This window comes from Rhopilema esculentum, chromosome 6 (assembly GCF_057945365.1).
Source record: "Rhopilema esculentum isolate cy_ngs chromosome 6, ASM5794536v1, whole genome shotgun sequence".
Taxonomy (NCBI): Eukaryota; Metazoa; Cnidaria; class Scyphozoa; order Rhizostomeae; family Rhizostomatidae; genus Rhopilema; species Rhopilema esculentum.
The window spans coordinates 5,820,127-5,839,975 of NC_142820.1; the positions used below are offsets into that span (position 1 = coordinate 5,820,127).

The 19,849-nt window shown below is 36.5% G+C and overlaps 3 protein-coding genes across 3 annotated transcripts; 1 reads left to right on the plus strand and 2 right to left on the minus strand.

Moving 5' to 3' along the window:
* The first annotated feature begins 2,105 nt into the window (after positions 1-2,105).
* On the plus strand, positions 2,106-5,027 carry LOC148960101 (uncharacterized). Its single transcript, XM_089108987.1, has 2 exons — positions 2,106-3,931; positions 4,586-5,027. The coding sequence occupies exons 1-2, from the start codon at positions 3,823-3,825 to the stop codon at positions 4,777-4,779; spliced, it is 303 nt and encodes a 100-aa protein (XP_088965113.1). The 5' UTR covers positions 2,106-3,822; the 3' UTR covers positions 4,780-5,027.
* Positions 5,028-6,085: 1,058 nt separating this feature from the next.
* Positions 6,086-11,001, minus strand: LOC148960102 (uncharacterized). Its single transcript, XM_089108986.1, has 2 exons — positions 10,817-11,001; positions 6,086-8,802 (listed from the first exon to the last, which is right to left on the minus strand). Exon 2 carries the CDS (start codon positions 8,468-8,470, stop codon positions 7,811-7,813), a length of 660 nt encoding a protein of 219 aa, XP_088965112.1. The 5' UTR covers positions 8,471-8,802; positions 10,817-11,001; the 3' UTR covers positions 6,086-7,810.
* Positions 11,002-11,667: 666 nt separating this feature from the next.
* LOC135686919 (uncharacterized) lies at positions 11,668-19,373 on the minus strand. Its single transcript, XM_065203315.2, has 5 exons — positions 18,827-19,373; positions 15,268-15,397; positions 14,951-15,121; positions 14,277-14,431; positions 11,668-12,914 (listed from the first exon to the last, which is right to left on the minus strand). Exons 1-5 carry the CDS (start codon positions 18,890-18,892, stop codon positions 12,624-12,626), a joined length of 813 nt encoding a protein of 270 aa, XP_065059387.1. The 5' UTR covers positions 18,893-19,373; the 3' UTR covers positions 11,668-12,623.
* Positions 19,374-19,849: the final 476 nt, after the last annotated feature.

The window sequence follows — 19,849 nt, forward strand, 5'->3', positions numbered from 1 at the left end:
TCCAGCATTAAGAGAGGGTAAAGCTTTCCTGGTATAATAAGTACACAGTATTTTGTAGTAAGAAGTCGACTACCCTTACTTCTACAGCTGTCCACGATCCCACTAACGAAGTACTTGAAACAAGCGAAGAACAGTGTAAGCTGACTCTTTCCTGTGTGTTCATATATAACAAATCATGAACCGATCCGTTGCAATGAAGACTTTAACTGGAATGTATTGTTTCATTAACGAGAAAAGCAGACTAAGTTAAAAAGGGGTTAGAAGCCGAGTTCGGTGATAGTATCCCCTTCCTCGCTGTCTCGTGAAGCTCAGGTACTTAGAAGTATGAGGCACATATAAATACCACAGTTACCAGCCTTATGAAGAACAGGAAAGAGGAGATAGGCAATTTGCTTTGTTGTTGATTTGGGTGCCACCATTCGATCTACAGTTAGAATACCGGACACTTTCAGGAGGCTTGCAACGAAGTTGCTGAATAAATTACGGACACAATACAACTGTGTATATATTGCATTCGAACATGCCGATTGGTTCATCAAGAATGCAGACAACCATTTCTTCATCAAATCGCCAAACATAAAGATTCCTCCTAACTTCGTTGCGTTTCTGAGGAAAAGACAGAATAAAGAGCGGTTGTTTGAGTTGGTTAAAGAAGTATGGGTTCGTCAAGGCTGTCATTTAGGGAACAGAGTGATCAATTTTTCTCGCAAAGAGAAAAATATATATAGATATCGCTGCATAAATATCACTAGCTTAAGTTTGCTTCCTTCTACATCATGCTCTCCAACAAAACGAAGGTCGAGAAACGATTTGCGTTCTTGTTTTGGAGATATATAATATATTAACATCCTTGTTATCTTGCTTGCTTGGCAGGAACCTCATTTCTAAATATTTATTGATAGTGGGACAGGTAAAAATAGAAAAATCTTCGCTCTAGCTGCTCGTGAATTATCGGCCTATCAAAAAGAAGCCCCGCTTGGCTTGCATGCATTTAGTGGAAATGACTATATTTCGTTATTTTCATGTACGAAGAGTGTGTACATGAAGTGGGGCTGCTCGATGTCCGGGAACGCAGGTAGGTAGATGGATAGATAGGTGGGTATGTGGCTAGGTAAGTAGGTAGGTAGAAAGGGAGATAGGGAGGTAGGTAGGTAAGTAGATAGGGAGGAAGGTAGAAAGGGAGGTAGGTAGGTAGGTATTTTTCAGAAAAAGTTGGAAGCTTATGCAAGGCACAAAAGCATTCGTCACAACTTTCGCAAAGCTAGGGGCATCAAGTAATCCTATAAATTATGTAATTGGGGGTATTGAAAGGTTTACGTGTGCGTTGTTTGGAGAAAAGAGATTATCGTCTGTTCATGATATTCAACGGAAAAATTTTTGGAAAATTTTTTCAAGGGGTCAAAAATCACAGACTTCTCTTTGCAGCCACCATGCAAAAACAGCCTCTTAAGATACATCAAGCGTTGCAAATTACATTGCACATATGTGCAGACAAGCCTCTTAACCAATGATAGAGCAAGAAGGCTCAAGTACACCACGTGTGGAAAGGTGACTTTTCTAATTCTGTTTAATGAATTTCTTTCGCAAAATCCAGAGGATGTTCGAAACTACTAGTGGAGGCTGACGATCTTGTAGAAGTGGAAGACTTAAGAAGAGGCATTGATATGTCTGAGGATAAGGATGAAGATGAATAATTTTTTGGGTAGACTTGATAATATTCAAATATATTGTAACAGTAATGTTTTCTTTTGGAAAAAATTTAATTTTTTACACCTCCCTTAAATTCTAAATATAGAAAAACACTTTCAAATATCAGCCAACAATCATAGATATAGTCAAATAACATATCTATCTTTATCTTATTGAAATTTATTGAGGAAACCAAATTTGTAGCAATTAACCCCAAAATTTGTCTTTAGACCCCCCATATCTCGGGAAAGCCCCCTTAAACCGCTGATCAACACCCAAATTCGAAATCTACGCAAAAAACTGAACCAGAATAGATTGGTCTCATAAATTCTCCGTTCGGGTGGTGGTGGTCCCCTTCCACCCTCTGGTCTATAAGCATCCAATGGGGCCTACCAATATAAAAACTAGTACAGTGGTACTGGTAGAGAAAGATTGTTTACAATCTATGATGGAGCCCGATTAGAGAGGGGCCTAAGGAAGGCTGTGTTCCCTTTTTTACTTCTCTGCTACATCCCAAATGTCTCTTCCAGACTGTCAAGCAGCAGATTTAAGCATTTAATTAAGCATTTTAGCACAAAAGGAAAATCAAGCACAATAGCTTCAACAAAACACTTACAAGACAAAATATTATAATAACCTAGTGTTATCTGCTTGTAATGTTTAACAAGGCACGCTTGTAGCAATGTTACAGTTATCTAGTGCAGTTTTGTTGTCGAGTTTTAAAAAACACCAAAGGTCAGAGCTTGATTCGGGAATATTGCTGATTCGCTCGTCGAAGGGAGTATCGTCCCCTCAATACAGACTACACTCTTTTTTATAAGAACAATTTTATAAGAAGACAAGCCTCAAACTTGGTCAAAATTTAAGAACAAATTAAGAACAAACTGAGGCTGAGCTACTGTAAAATGCAATTTCGAACAACTTTTTATTAAAAAAACGACAATTTTAAGCCATGTGTGAGTGATTGTAAGCCATGTGCGGTGAATATTCAAATTTGTCGGCAAATGAAGGCTGTATCACTCACTTTGTTGTAAGATAAGGTCTGAAAACCTCCCTGGAGCGGAATAGCTAGCAATTGTGACTGCTTACACCTTATTAATTTAAGAAAAAATTAAGAACAGTCAGCCTGATCTTAAATTTACTGGTTCTTATAAAAAAGAGTGTACTGGATAATTTGAAATTGTTACCTTCAAAATTTGGCCAAGAAAACAGAAAAGAAAGGGCTGCTCAAACAGATGACTCAAAGCACAGTTCTGCCACTTATAGTGACATTGACAACAATAAGTCAGCTGAATCTCATTTGCCCCCCCCCCTCCCCCCTGTTACATTTTAGGATTTACGTTTCCCGATTCAAAAATCCAATTTACCAAATGAAGTCAAAAATAGGGCGTAGCTTCGTTCAGTTTTGAGAAAAAAATTTCACCAAGTACAATACTTCAGCTACATATTCTTTTAGGAAAGAAAATGAGAACTAGGAAATGGAAAGCTTTGGAGCTGTCTCGTATCACCAAGAAAACATACACTGACTTCATGAACATTTGTAATAAAAACAGCTTTATCTAGCTCGAGAGGGGGTGGTCTCTGACTCCTAGTCATACTGTGGCTTTTGCCTAAGGTTAGTTAAATAACGGAATAAAGATTATAAATGATTTACTCGGTTATGCTAATATGATCATTTTTCATTATTGGTGCCTAAAAACAGCTTGGAGTGGGATTGGAAAGAAAGACACCCGTTTTTCAATTAAAGTTACTCTAAAAATTGGTCTTATTTTTGTATAAATTGCACTGCAATTAAGACAATTAGCACATGAAACGCAAATTTCGATACGCATGTTGATTTCGCGACTGTTTCAGATATCATTTATTACATCGTGTATCAAGTTGATACTGGGAACTGTTACATTAACTGTCCGTTGATTTATCTTTTAACTCTGCAATGAGCACTCAAACACTTTAATTTCGCAAACGAGAGTTATCAGGTCTTTCCGGTACTTATGTAATTGCTTCTAAAAGATGGGGGTTCCAATTGAGGGTCACCGGGCATTAATTGTTATAAAAGGTAGACAAGCAAGCAGAAAACGATAGTCATTTTTGAGAACTGTCTAAAGGAAGCCGTCCAGCAAGTATAACGAAATGAGGGGCGCGGTCCTATTAATGTGCTTGACCGTCCTGGCTGTCGCTTTAGTGTCCCATGGTCACTATTTAAAGAACAAACAAGTCGATCAGGAGGATGATCTGCCACGTAAGTTACTCTTTCTTTGCTCACTGTTTTGACAAAATAAATTTAAGAAAAGAAGTGTATTTGAGTGCACAAAGGCAGAATAAAATTTCTGTCACACCCCTTTTTCTTGTATGGATTTTAATAGGAAAAAACGTAAATGATGCAACAACCTTAAGTTGCTCGATGATTTTGTAAATTTTTTACTAGTGGAAAAGAATTTGTCAACGTTCTTCTTCGAAAAATTGTTTAGCGCTACCACTAGAACCCGCTACATTAGTACCAAGAAGAAATGTCCCATCTAAGCACTTCCGTGCTTTAATCTCCGAGAAACGGGTTTTGTCCACCAACCAATTACCTCGATAAAGATAGACTGGAAATTTTTCACGGTTTCAAGTGCCGTGCTCGAATTCAAAAGGCTTCAAAGTAGACTTTCAAAGTGTCAGAATTTTTTACTCAATTGCTTAACGAATCTGAGATGAATTTGGCTTGGATAATAAGCTTTTTAAATGCATGAGATTGTAGGATTGTAAAATTTTAGAATTATCCCAAGTCTGGTTATCGAAGTAAAACATTAATGATCACAAAATCGAGCTACAAAGCTGGATTTTTTCCATCAAATTTTCACAATTTTCTCGTATAATTTAGTTTAAAATTTCTTTTTGGTGTTGTTCATAGGAGGCATAAAAGACAGCTCATTTGTGATGGACAAAACTGACGCCAATGCCTTCCTTAAGAGTCCAACATTTCGTAGGTCATGGTTTAAAGGTTCCCACGGCAGTTTTTTTAAAGGGTGCGTTCGAGAGGAGTGCGAAGAAAACGGAGAAAATAATGGCAGTAGAAACGGCGAAGAAAATGGAGAAGAAGATTAATTTGAACATGCACACAGTCATCGAAATAAATTCAAGCCTATCTAAATAAATTGTTTATTCAAATAAATTTCTTGCGTTCAATTATGCTAGCAGTTAGTTTTTTTCCTGTGTCTCGAAGTCTGCATTTTTGCCCAGACGCTATTGTTCTGCTAAAGGTTTCGACAATTTTTTTATTTTAATGACAGCTACAATCCTTGCCAAAATTGTTGGAACAATTGCGCAAAGCTGAAGCTTTTTTGAACCCCCCCCCCCCCACCCTCTACCCCCCATTACAATGTTGTTCAATCTGACTGTTTTGATCCTGAAGGTAAAAATTTCTTCACTGAAAGCTGTACGAAGGTATTGAGAAAATAAATCAACATTGTACGGGGGGAGGGGGTCGAAATTATTGAAGCGCCAGTGATATTTTGGTAAGGTAGCTTTAGACTTACTCTGTTTATTTGCATGCTGCAATGGGAAGGCGTTCCAGTTATTTTTGGTAAGGATTGTAGGTAATCTAGATTCTCACTGCAATCAAAATCTATAAAGAAGAAAAGAAGGAAAAAGCAAAATAGTCGCCTGTCCTTCAAACCTTGAATGTTGTTATGATTTAAGATACATTTACAGTAATTTGTCTGTTATAAGGCTACCCCTGTTGACACCCCTCACTCCCTCTTTGTCGGGGCAATATATATCAACCTCAGCTGTGTATGTCGCTTGTCACAACTGTGGATGGCCTCATTTCGATTCTATTTAATCCTTGCATGAAGTTTATATTATCAAGTCCTAAGGCCAGCATCCACTTCCTCAGCCTCTTGCTAATTTATGATAAGATACTCGTTGTTCACTCGCAGCTCACCCCACCTTCAGAAGACGGATACTTTATTTAAATGTTTTGTTCTAGAATTTGATTCTGAAACCTTGGTGTAATTAAAAATCACTACGTTAAACAAGGTTGTAAATACTTGTTAAAAAGGGCTTTAATGCTTGTCAATCACTGGAAAAAATACGCGACTTTTGTCAAACTCGAGTTTCATAGAATGATTCGCTGTTCATAGTTTCAGATTTTGATGTGCGGGGGCAGGGCAGCACGGGGGCAGGGCAGAACGGGGGCAGGGCAGCACGGGGGCAGGGCAGCACGGGGGCAGGGCAGCACGGGGGCAGGGCAGCACGGGGGCATCAAAGTGCCCTTTTCAAAAAATTGATTTCCGAGTATTATTGAGTAAAATATATCAATATTTGATATCTTATATTGATTCATAGTATCCTGATATTGATTCGTATCATTATTTGGTATGCTATTGATTCGTATCATTATTTAGTAATGAAAACTAGGTTTCAAGCATCTCTTGATACATACATGCAAGAGAAAAACCAATATTTTCCATTTGATGAGAACTGAAAATCGATTTGCGAAGCAATTTGTCCAAAATGAAATTTTCGTTGATGAGTTCTCTTTGCTGTCTACTATTATGCTGTCTGTTATTATGCTGTCTATCATAAATATTATGTTTTGGTGTATTTAGGCTAAATAGTTGGTTTTTATTAGTTCACTTTTCTTAAGAGTACGAGCTATAATTGATTCACACCAACTGTAAATAAGAAGTTTATTATCATTATTGTTATGATTTAACCTTCATGATAATGCTGAAGAGATTTCAAACTGCTACCAACGTTAGCTCGCATATGTTCGATATATCAGTCAAGGCATTAATTATGTCTTAGTTTCAAGACGTAGGAACTTGAGGACACAGTGGGCACATGGCCCCCTTTATCCAGAATTCAGGTTACCTGCCCCTTTGCAGCTCACCGAGCTGCTATTCATTGCCAACTGCATAGCCAACAAGTGCCCTTGAATTGCTAAGGTGCCACGACCTAAAGCGTTTCTATTCGATCAGCTTTTAGAAACAACAAAAACAACCTCACAACCAGGGTTACCAAAAGGTGATGGCGATGGTAAATTGGCATTGACCTTTCAGGTTTAGGGGGCCCTCGAGGTTTCCAGTTTGTGAAGGCAATTAGTAAGACATAAAAAACTTGCACAACTTTTAAAACGATTGCAAGAAATCTAAATCTAAAGTTTAACCTAGTCTATAAAAAGAGATTAACCAAAGATTTTGTTCCCAGGAAACCTAACACTGAATCAATTAATAATTAATAATCTTAACAAACAAATCAATATGTTTTCAATTTTTTGGCATGTTTCATTGCTTTTTTGCTTCCTTGTGGTCACAGAAACACAGATTACAGGAAAATTAACGTCCAATTTGAGTCCATAATAAAAACAAAAAACCTCTCGGGCTTGGTATATGTACCTGTTTTGCATAGTATGGTATAGACTGTTGCTCAGAATTTTCAGAAAGTTTTTATGGGTGGAAATTGAATAAAACTGTTTTAAATGATTTTTAAAACATATTTGGGATGAGCTACCATCCTTACTTGAAACAAGTAAGCGCATATGTTAACTTTGAAGTGATAACGGAATGTGCTAGGTGGATTTCTAACTATGAAGCAGGCCCAAGACTTGGGGGCACAAAGAGCAGCGTGCGCACTTATCTTCAAAGATTTTGCTATTGTCCTTTCAAGAGGAGCAAAGGCCCATTTTATGTTAGATTTTACTATGACTTTCTGGCCAGAATATCTTGGTGACCTGGTGACTTGTTCAAGTGCCTTTCCAAAAGTCTTGCTTCCTTCAAGTTATAATTGCTTCCTGTATCCCCGAACAGGCTTTAACAACAACATCAATTATCGTACTACTCTTGACTGCAGTATGGATCTACCTATTATGCTAAACATTTTTTCAATACTATTTTCTTAATAAAACAAAAACATCCTAAAGATCATAGCTCTCTAAGGTGTTTGAAGATGGATGTACTGGCTAGTACGTTTAGTTTGTATTACATTTATCTGTGTGTACCTCAGTTGGATAAAAAAGTCTAGATACTGCAAATAGATCTGGGCTAGCAAGATTAATCGAACTGAATTTTATTTATCACCAACACTGCATAGAATGAAAAAATTATGATAATTTAAGCCAACTCCAAAATGTTGTTCATTTAGCAAAGAATTGTTTCTCGATATCCTCCATCAGTTCTATTTCGTCATCATTATAATGAATAGTGAGATCGCCCTCTTGTCTTACTGCAGCTGAATTTTTCCCTTCGTTTGCTAGGCTGTTTACCATCCTGCCGTGTGATTCAGTTATTCTGAAACTTTTTAAACTAAACTTTCTCTGCAATTCAGTTCTCGTGCCGCGCTCTTCGGCTATTTTCTTGTTTTCGTTGCATTTCCGAGCACCGGGTGAAACATCCATCGACAGAATATCTTCAATTGAATTCCATTCGTCTAACTCTGATCCTCTTTTGCTCTCCGAAGCATTTCTCGTCTCTTGATAAAGCATCTTAGGCAAAGTTAGGTCTAACAGCAAAGTCTGCTTCACAAACGAGTTTTTTGCATTTCCTAAAAGAACACTGTCCTCTGTATTATCAGGCTTTTTCACAAACAACAGTCCTGCACCTGCCTTTCCTCCAATTCGTTTTCTCACTCCACTTTTTTTATCGCTTTCACCGCGATCTTTTTTGTCCGACCCATACAAAGGAGGCAGATGTTTCCTTTTCGCCTCTTGGATATAATCCTGCAGGCTTCTACTTAGTTTTACTCGACGGCCAAGTGAGCCAAGATTTTCTTTTTTCAGCTCTTGATTTTGGCACATTTTTTTAAGCTTACAAAAAGATGATGATCCAGCGTTTGCACCTTCTTCTACGATTTCCGTCTCACTGTAGCAATTGCGTAACGATTCATTTCTATCTCTTCTCAACTTATTCAAAGAACTGCTGGAGCTAAGAATCTCCTGAATACAGTTAGAGTATTTTCGGTCTGAGTCTAGCGTTTCATAGCTACAAACAACATACTCGAAGTCGCCGTTTCCATTTCCAACATCTTTGCTATCTCTACAATCTGCCCCTGTTCTGCCATCTGCATTGGCCGGCAGAACATTGATTCTGCCTTTGCTAGGCTTTATCTTATTTGCAGGTTTGATTTTTCCTTTGGAGCAAAACGGAAAACACTTCATATCTTGGCTATATGCTTGTGCAACTTTTAAAAAATGAAGCACCTTCTTTCACGATTTAACTTCTTATAACGTCATATGAATGGTGGTCACGTGACGGTTTGTTATCATTTTATCAGTTGATTATGAAAGGGCTACCTGGGTCATCTACGTAACTTGCAGTCTTGGTCTTTTCTTCAAAAAGAATAGCTGAGATACTTGACTGGGTAAAATTGGTTTGGTTGCAATAGAATAAGCAAAAGTACTTGACATGTTGATGGATAAAAAGAACATTTTTATCTGCTACCTTGGTTTTAATAGAGTTTCGAAGCACTGCTAACAAAAGATGAAGTAGTAAAATGGTGACCCAAAAACTCAGTGTTCCACTCACAGCGAGAAATTGCAATTTACAGTTTAACAAGGGAAATGAATCCACCTAAAACTCTGTTTCTGTGAAGCTATCCAATGATTATTGAATCAATAATGATAAAATTGATGCAAAGACTATAGCTGATCGCATATGGTATTGCTGTAGTTACTGTGCGTATGTGGCTAAGAGAGAGAAAAAAGGGATTGAGAGTAGTTGAAAGGAAGGCAGGTAGTGTGAGTGTGACTGGATTAGTCTGGATGTGTGGGTGTTGCAAGAAGGGAGACAGAGTTTGTTGTTGTGGCTAGAAGTAAAACAGGGGGTTACTTTTATAATAAAATGTAAGGAATGATAATGATAACTCATAACCTCTTTCACATTACTGAATCAACCCCTCAGTATCCCCCCTTCACTCATATTAGAGAAAATTCTAACCCTGTTCTCTTTTCCGTATCCCCACCGTTGTATATCAACAGTTAATCTTTGATGATAAATATTATCAAGGAAAAACTTCCTTACCAATTATTTTCTAGAAAGCTTGCATTGCCATATTTTTTGCAAAATGCTCCATGCAATATGTATTGTGCGCTATTAGAATTGTTTCTGTGTACATGTATGGGAGTTGTATGGGAGAACGCTAGCGTTAACTTTACTCACGATCAATCAATCATTTGCATACATTCTTGGGGTATTTAAATTAGATATGGGATTCAACAAGTTAAAAAGCTATTTTTGTTGCTTTTTTTGCTCATTAACTCACTCAATGAACAACTAAATAATTTGTTGTAAAGGAAACATGACCTTCCGCACAATGAAAGTATTTGTTGTGTTGGACAAAATGTTCAGCCAGTCCCCTAACATGGCTTTTGTAGTTGCGCACATAATATTTTCTTTTGCATTTGTTTAAAATATATTTTTTCGTTTGCTTGAAAACGAAAATCTTCCCAATGAACACCAGAGCTTTGGCCTGTGTTCAAGGCAAGGAGGACTTACGAAAGTGTAGACTACCAATAAACTTTTTCTTAAAACAGTAGCTTATTTTTAGATTAGCTCTACTGCTGGTACAGAAAAAACCAAATTGCAAAACATATGGGAAAAATTTAATTTCAAATCCTTGTCCAGAAAATGTTGAAAATTTGAAGGGAATGTCATATCCGGGAGATTACCCGTCGAAGCAGGAAGTTTATTTGCTTCGATAGAGTTTCATTAGAAAATATGCCTTCAAATTCTTCCCGGCCCTTCGTGGCCAAACCGCTCCTCCATTGTATGAAACGTTTTAAATTTCTCCCCCAAGTTATAATGGTTGCCCGTCCCTGCAGTAAAAGCTTAGTATAAGAACAAGTGTGTATCTGTTTGCACTTCTGATTGCAGGTGGGTCAAGCTAAGGGGACTGAGCCTCCTTACTAAGGGTGGAAAATAGCCCTTTCCTTGCCGCTAAATCTGTAGCTACTCAATTCGCAGTTTACGTGAATCACCGTGCTTTGAAAACGCTCAACTCAACTTAAAAGCACAGAAACACTAGCTTGACTGAGCGTTCGGGCCGATCAAGACTCAAATTTAGGCCAAAATAAGCCTCGAGAAAAACAAATCTTTATCAAACAATGCAAAGCGACACAAGTCGGTTAAAGGATAAAAACTCTCACCAAGTGCTTCTTGTCGATCAGCAAGAATTGATAGTGCAACAACCTCTTTTCTGTAGAAAATGAGATGGACAACAAGCCTTCTCGCATGCTTTACTATAACGTCCCTCTTAAAGATTGTAGAAGCAAAAGGGGCAAATCGTTGTAAGTTGACTGCCAACTTGCAACAGAGTTTTAAGCATGGAAGTCCAGCGTGTTATTTAAGTGTCATGGGACATGGTGCACGTATGTGAACAAATCCTATTCCATTGAGGATTCAGTACTTGTTATTGCTGATTACTAACACCTCCAGATAAGTGAAGGGTTAATCCATCTATTGAAAAATTCAGTCACCTTACGGTTTTAGAAGCTTGGTCTAACTAAACTGTAATCTTTGAAAAATGAAGTTTTCTTTTCCTACCGTTACCAGCTATACTCAGAATCGTAAGATTAAACAGGACGAAGCCTTAGGAAGCATAAAAATAAGGACTTGGAAGAATTTCAAAGTTGAAGGGGTACAGGTAGGAAAGGACGCTATTTGGGATATTTTACCAAAAGTCCTAAAGTAGGTGCTTCTAAGAAAAGAGAGATTTTTTAGAAAGTCAAGAGGTACGTGCCCCTGATGCCCCCAGTTCTGGCCTCCCTAAATAATTAGGGAATTAGCACTGACAAGTATTTTGTTCCGCCATTGAACGTGAGCAGCATGCTACACCAACACCGATGAAGTGCATGTCAACTCTTGGTTGTGTTATTGGAATCCTACCATATTAAAATATATCTTTGCCACTTGCTACATTTTTTCCTGCCCCAAGCGATTACCATTAGAAACGTCCCTGATTCAGCTATTTAGAGGTTGATGAAAATAGACAGAAAGCTAACATTAAGTCCTGGTTCCGTAGGTGTAGAGTTTATACAAAATCGATAAGAATCGCTATACAGTTGACAAGAAAATATTTATAGAAGAATCGTTAGTCATGCATGCTGAACATCGTTAAAAATTACACTTGCGAATGACGAAAATTCGACGGAACAAAAATAAAACTTCATATTCTAACATTTGAAGTATCAACATCTAATTTAATGAAGAGTTGGATTACAGTAAAAGTTTAGGTCAAAACGGAATTGTTAATTATGAAACTCCGAGTGATTATATACGCACTTATAATCTGGGCTGGATTGAGATGGGTGCTATTAGTGCTGCAGCATTAGGCCTATTCCTGAACTAAGCCCAAGTTAAAACTGCCTGGAGAGTTTTCCTAGAGCCGGAGAGGCCCAATTATAGGCTCTTTTGTACTGCAGCATAAGATCCAATTTGGGTTAAATCCGGCACTTCTGACCTTGGAGAATACCTTGCACTTGCTCTCACTATCGTATACCCATAATTAAGGATAATCTATTCGACGATTAAGCAATGATTAAGACGGATGATGACAGTAGAATTCTATTATCTCCATTTCAATTAGTTGTTTTGATAGAAACAGGGGATATCTTAGAGTAAATCATCTAAGATGATTGGTGAAATACAAGTGAATCTGTCAAATGCATTACTCACCAGGTAATGCAAAAACTGATGAACATACAAGACGATACATTCTAAGATTTCAAAAAAAAACAAAATGATTGTTATTCTATGAAGTAGATAAACCAATTCTTCGATAGCCATAAATTCTCTATTAAGAAGCTACATTACTTCGAAAATACCCTTTTACAAACATGTGTGTTATTCTTATGGACATTCAATATACTCTGATATGTTGATAAGAATAAATTTTACATATCGGATTATAATTGGTCATAGGCAATGGTAGTTACTGTGGGTTGCTAGAACGTTCTAAATAGTATAGTTTCGTCTCCCACAGCGACATGACTTCGGGTCCATAATGCCATATCTACACACCTTGATATTGCATGTACATTTACATGTCTTCGGGTCTCTTCCTTTGGCAGGATTCTTGCACTTTGTTTTTCGGCATTCGCAAGCACATTTTTTTGCATTCCAAGCTTTCTTCCACGGACACCGTAATTTTTTCGGACAGCTGCAGCATTCATGACCTCCCGAGTAAATGTAATTTCTCGGGCAAAATTGAGTGCACTCGCAGCGACACGTGTTTTCTTCCCAGATCTACAGAAAAAAGGTACTTTCATAACACACCATGTCGGTAAAATGAAAGAAAATTGAACTTCAAAGACATATTGTATAAGTCAGTCATCGTGGGAAGAAACTGAGTATCAACTACACAGCATTTTCCCTGTGCTGTTTTCTGTTGTATTTGACATCTTAAAGATGATTTTGCGTTTAGCTTGCTTTATCTAAGAAAAGGCTAAAGAAGGCTCAAGCTCGTCCAAAAAGCTTCAACTTTAGATTCTGTGAGTCAGATCGTAAACTTGTAGAAATCATTACGTGTCGCCGAAAATCATTACATGCCAAGGATATCTGCATTTGCAGCGATTACTTATTCCAAAGGTGTGGCGGCTCAAAAAACCTCCAGAAATTGTCAAAGGCCCCTCTTAAACCGAACCCCTTTTAATAGCCTTGATTGCTTTCAGAGCCCTGCAACCCTAAAAATTATCTGGAAAAATAAAGGATTCAGAAAATCAAGATGGCAAGACAAAAAGTAAATTTTGTTTATAACAAAGAAACATCTTTATAAAATGAGACTGACATATACATATTTGATACTTCTTTATAAAATTGATTGTTTATTTATTTATGATTCTTTGAAATCCACATTTAAAACACAGTTGGAAGAAAAAAAATGAAAAGTGTTTATTGAATTATAGTTCAACTAGAATCCCTACTAGAAGATTTTCTAAAATCTTCGTAAAAAATTTTGCCAAAGCGTCTTATCAGTAGTTTCTTATAAAAATATGAACGTAAGAGAGTTCAAATGTAAGGATGCTGGTCTTCAGGATTTGAGATTCTAAACCTTGCTCCAACTAAACTTTTAATGAAGAAAATACATCAGCTACATAAATCTATGTTATGTAATAATTTTCAATTTAGCAGAAAAATGTACGCAGATGCCAATTTGTAGAAATATTGTAAAAATTTTCACATTAACATTCAAACTCGTCGATTATTTTATTGCTTAATTTAAAGACCTTCATATTTAGATATCACATATATCTAAACATTTCCTTGTATTTCCTTGTTAACATTTCATTTAAGCGTTTGCATGTTACTATTATTTCATCTTTTTATGCTTAGTCCACCGATCCACCGAAGTTTGCATCTTCACTTACTGAAACAGAAAAGGTTTAGATATAAACAATGAATATTAAAACATAAATGTGCTCATTTAAATGACAATGGACATTTAATTTAAATTCTTCGGGCTCAATGCCACTAAAATTGTTATGCATGATACATTACGACATGCATAGCCAGGCACTGCGGAGCGTTAAAAAAGGGGAGATATATAGTCCCCCATCCCTCCCCCCTGCTCTGCGGTGCCTGATAACATAAAGACAATACATTGTTCACCTGAAACTGATGACAAGCCTCCATTTTGTTTTTACATTCGCACGCGCATCTGGTCTCGTTTTGCAAAGGAAGCAGAACAACCTTCGGAGCTTTCATGATCTGATTTGAAGAGTTCCAGCTTACCTCTGCAGTACGTAGATGTAATGGAGCGATTTCTGTCAAAAGAGTTTTGTGTAAATATATGAATGACGTCATAAAAATCCAACTGTAAAATTTTTTTAACTTGGATCAAATGGTCTGGATGAGAATCGTGAAATACTTTGAAATGGGCGAAGTTAGTTAGATGTGTTACAAATTGTCTCTGAGATATAGCCACATGGGCACAGACATCTCTCCCACCAACTGTTTGGTCTTGACTATGAAGTCTCTGAATCAGACCAAAACAACAGTAATACATAACCAAAGCTCGGTGCCTTCACTAGCTACAACTCTATATTTTTATCGAGAGAGTTTCATGTTAAGCTACGAAGTTGCTCTGGTGTCAAGCTTTTTTAAGCAAAGGGTGATGTCAAGTAGCCGACGTTTTGTTTAGTCTATCTTTACTTTTCAAGTTATTGTTGTTGATTCAAGTTCTAAATGACCTGTCTCTAGTTATGCCAGATTTGCAAAATTTTAAAAATAAAGTTGGACTTTTTAGTAATAGCACTGCAGTACCTGCTCTTTAAGAGACTTACCAGCTGCTGCACATCTTGAAAGAAAGGGATTTGCTCCACAAGATCCCATGCATCGATGCAGAGTGACATAAAATGGATACCTAAAGGCAGTTGCCAGGTTGGGCTGATCAACTTTGACAAGAACAGGTCGAGGCTTGCACTTCTCATTCTGCAGTTTTGCAACGACACCAACTACGAAAAATATTGATCAATGAGGAGACAACTCACAAGAACTTCAAAAGAATTAAAAATGAATTTTCCATTGCAAAGTTGTGAACATAAGATGTTACAAATGATATAACAACGATAATACTGTAACAATTAACAGATAAAATTACCGTCATTGTTTCTTCTTCGTTGATTTGTGACTGAAAAGTTCGTTAGTTGATCCTTCATTTGAAAGATATCAACAAATGAACTGAAATCTTCTACTCCTTGCAGCATTTCGAGAATGTTCGTTGGAATTGTCTTTGAAAATGAAATTTGTGTGATAAAATACAATAACAGAACAAAATGTGATCAAAAAAAAATTCACAATTACCCTTGCAATACATAAGCAATGGTTGAATAATTTACTGAATTCCAGATAACTCCTACTGTCATTATACCTGTGATAAAATTAAAGAATACCAACTTTGAGCCGTACTGTTCTATTCACTTAAGTGTGCACTGCAGAAATATTGGACAAGAGAATGAAAAGTAATAAAATGTGTGTAATATACTTTGGGCCAAAATTGAACAAGTCTAAAAATCCTCTAACGTCGAATAATCAAATTCTGCAGATTCTGTCGTTATAAGTTATTTTACCGTTTTATTTTCCATTACTGATAGGAAGGAAAAATACCTTTTTGTGCAAACCTTTAACTGAACAAGACTTGACGTTCATAATTTATCCAAGCAAAGCAAATTGTTATTCTTACTCAAAAAGGGAAACCTAAATCCAACATTTTTATCATGTTTTACGATTTGTTTTATGTTCCTTTGTGGTATCAAGAAGCCTCGCTCGTTCTTAGTCCAAACAATTGTTCTCACATCTAAGTATGCATAAAGTGTAAACGTTTTAGAACAAACCCCCCGCTCCCCCGCCCCATTATATGCTCCGAAAGCCCAGTAAACTTATTTTAATCAACCTGAAGTCTAATATATTAAGTATCCAGTAGAGCTTCGAAATTTGCAGAACTTATGCTACTACGTTTTTTATACCATGCTCCTTAAAACAAACGAATGGGAGGGGTGTGTTTCAGTGAAGGTGAAGGCCTGTGGGTCTAAACTTTGCTTTTCTTTCTTGGTTATTATTCAGTGCAAATCATGCGGGCGTGAGCTGACCTTTATAAATGTTCACTTTATTTTTGTAGAATATATCTAGCTTTCAGACAAGTGAATTGATTGAATCAATGAAGTGGGCTTCTGGGTATTTTCTTTCTGGGTAATTGATCAGGTGACAGTTTTCTGCTGCAAGTAAAAGGTCGACTGCCTGACTTGCATACTCCACGTTGACGAGCACGCTTTAAGGCTGAATCTCATTAGCATTATAGATTTTTCCAATGAATAGTGAAGAGACACTCACACCAAGGGCGTATCGCAATAGTGCTGGTTTCGAAGCATTCCATTGTTTTTTACACTTCATTGTCAAGTATACATAAATTCCACGAACAAAGGCTGAAATCATTAAAAAATATCGACCTCTTTTTCTAAAAACACGAGGCAACTTCATATACAGGCGAATTCTCCTAGGCAGGACCAAATTGTACTAACGAAACATGAACAATTGCTACAAAATAAGGGTGCAACTTTTTATTCAAGCTATTATTCAGTCCCTTTAACCTTCAAGGACTCAGTACTTTGCAATAACTTCTAATTCCACAAAGTTATTTATCAAGACTGTCTTGTAGCACTCAGAAATTTTATCAAATACAAAGGTATGATTCCCCTAAAAGTATTTATGGAAATGCTATCAAATCATCTGATGTGGCACACGACCATGGATAGTAATGGATAAAAGAGTTAATGAGTGAGAGAAGATTCAATGAAGTTGATGACAGAAATATTGCAATAGTATAACATTCCATCATTTTAAACAGGATAAGTATATCCATGTTGACAGAAATTTTTTAGGCTTTAGCCGATATGATACACGCGAAGCCACAAATATTGTAATGATATACAGCAAGGAACACCACGAGTAGTGAATAGTGAATAGCTGTAATTATATTACACAAGGTTTTATCTAAAATTGATATAGGCAGGCAGCCGTTATGATACGTGTTAACCAAAACTGATAGAGTGTGCTTAAAAGTTTAGCTAACAAGCAAAAATTCGAAACATTTCAGCCAAACATTAAGATAAAATAGTAACTGAAGATCAAGTCATCTGCAATATTCAATTTGCAGAAGGAGATATCGCAAGTTCAAAGTTAAGGGAAAAAAGTAGATAAGCAAGACGTTTTTTTATGATCGTCAACGAATAAAAAATAATCTTTCGAAGAATATACACGATTTCTTAGATAGGAGCTAAAAATGTTTGTTCCTGGCTCTTGAAATGACATTATTTACTTCACGTTGCACCCCCGAACCTAATTCTACAATAGTTTTGCAAAGATTACAGAACAGTTCTAATAACCAACAATACAGGAATCTGTGGAAACTTCGAATTTAAGATTTTATCGAAATGAATTCGTCAGAAGTTTTTTCATCAAAAAGTTTCAAAGTGAGATGCATAGCTCAGAAAATGTTTTAAGAATTGGTGGCATTCATACTGAGACCAAACCAATCTGCAATGTACGTAATTAACATATCTTTTCTACGAGCACGGTCAAGTAAATAAATCAAGCCTAAAGTTAATTAAAGATAAAACTTTAGCCCAGTTGCTAAAGAAAAGACTCAGTGACTCAGATCAATTCATGTATAATGTTTATCAACAGGAGTAAGGCAAGAGCCAAAACTTGTCCTAATAAGCCTACACTCCCTTCCACATAGTGGGTGCTCAAATGCAGTAAGGATTGGCTGTTTTTGAAAAGTGCTTGCTTTTACTTTCAATGTGCCATAAACAAAAAAATCAGAATTGATTTGCAAAAGATTGTTCTGTATGGAGGGTTTACGAATTGACTCTTTATCTCTTTTACAGAGAATGAAAGTGTATCTTATTTTTATGCGAGCTTAGTAAAAGGTTCTCAAATGACATTATTGTCTCACAGGTTCTTATGTGCAAAGTAGTATGCTTTATTTCAATTGGTCTTGGTGATTAAAAGCATAAAATCTATAAGGTTTATTTCTAAATTGAAACTATCTTCTAAAGTTCAAAGGTAACAACATTATTGGATTAATCGCCAATTATTGAATTTCATTTTTCTATGAAATTCGAGCATTGATTAAGAAAAATTTTATGTTAGCACCACAAATTTTCTAAGTCAAGCATTCGTCCAAATTTGCCAGGTTTAAAGTTCTTCAAAAACATTTTACTATCTTTATCCAGTTTGTTTATAAAAGGAAATAGAACTGGAAATAGCTTGACATTATCCTGTCAGGCAAGACACATTTAATGTTAAACATAAGGCAATCCAAACTAAGTCGCTGCCCAGCTCCAGTTAGAGATGTATTTAATGTTGATTACAAAATCTGCTGATAAAGTTCACCTTCAAGTATTTCCATTTCCAATAGACGAACCGTTCTCTATTGCTTTATTGTGCAAGGCACATTTGTTGTACTTCTAATTAAACGTTTAACTTTAAGATCAGACAGCGTCATTTAATACAATGTGTAGGAAAATCTATCAAGAAGTACCAAACGGCGACACAATATGAAACTTCACGTTTTTCCTTATGACTGTTTTAGACATGCTTCTCGGACAATCCTTAATAAAGGTACAGTGAATTCTAAATCATTCGTATTTTCAACATACCTTTGATTCGCCTTCAATGATAAAATAAAGGAAAAATACAGTTAGCCAATAATGATGAAACTCCATTTTGATCTTTATGGTATCTCTAGAAAGTAGATTAAGTTCTTTCCACGTGCAAAGATCTTTTACAGGAGAAGGAGCATTGATGAGAGGTCAATGAAACAACATCAAATGATGAAAACAGCCTCGCCAAAGAGTCGTCTTCTTTAATAACAGACTTCATCGGATGAATATTCCTGTTTCATTGTAACTAACAGCAATTCAGGGGCTCTGACACAATTCCTGCCCGTTTGTGCATCACTGGGTCAGGTAAATACCAATCGATAACAACATACGAGCAACTTGAATGATGCGGCTTTGTGGAACCGTATATGACAATCCGGTTGGAGATAAGGGCTCGCTTGCGGTAGAAAGGCCCCTTGTCGTCTCTCACTTGAAAATGAAATTGTACTCTCTAGATCCAAACTGAATTTGTAAGAATTTGAAGTCAAGAGACCATTCTTTGAGTTTCAATGTGATTGTAAAATGTCTTTGCGATCTTTTTGTCTTTTCAAATGCAGTGGTGCCCACTGAACTAATCACGCTATCACAAATGAAATATTTCCTAATAAAATATAAAGAGAGGTTGAACAACTCGATTCCGTTATCTATTTTAAGCAAAAGAAGCGTCTACTTTATCTAGAAATCAAATAGAGTAGTCTCGTTACGTAGACGAAGCAGAACAAATTTCGCTTTAAAACAAGCGTCAAACAAACTTATTCTTTGAACCTTTACCATCAACAACTGAGTTTAGTGCTGTTTTAATCTAAAGGTGGGCATTACTTTATTTTGAGTATCCTCAATATAGAGTTAGATGACTTTAAAGTACCTCTGCCTTCAAGTAAAATACTCTTACACACAAGCAAATGTATCTCGTTATAAGATACTGTTTAGAATATCTTATCAATCCCTTTTGCGCCACATCTGAAACTTCAATTTGCGAGTCTCCACTGCAAAAAATCAACATCAGTTCTGAAGTATAAT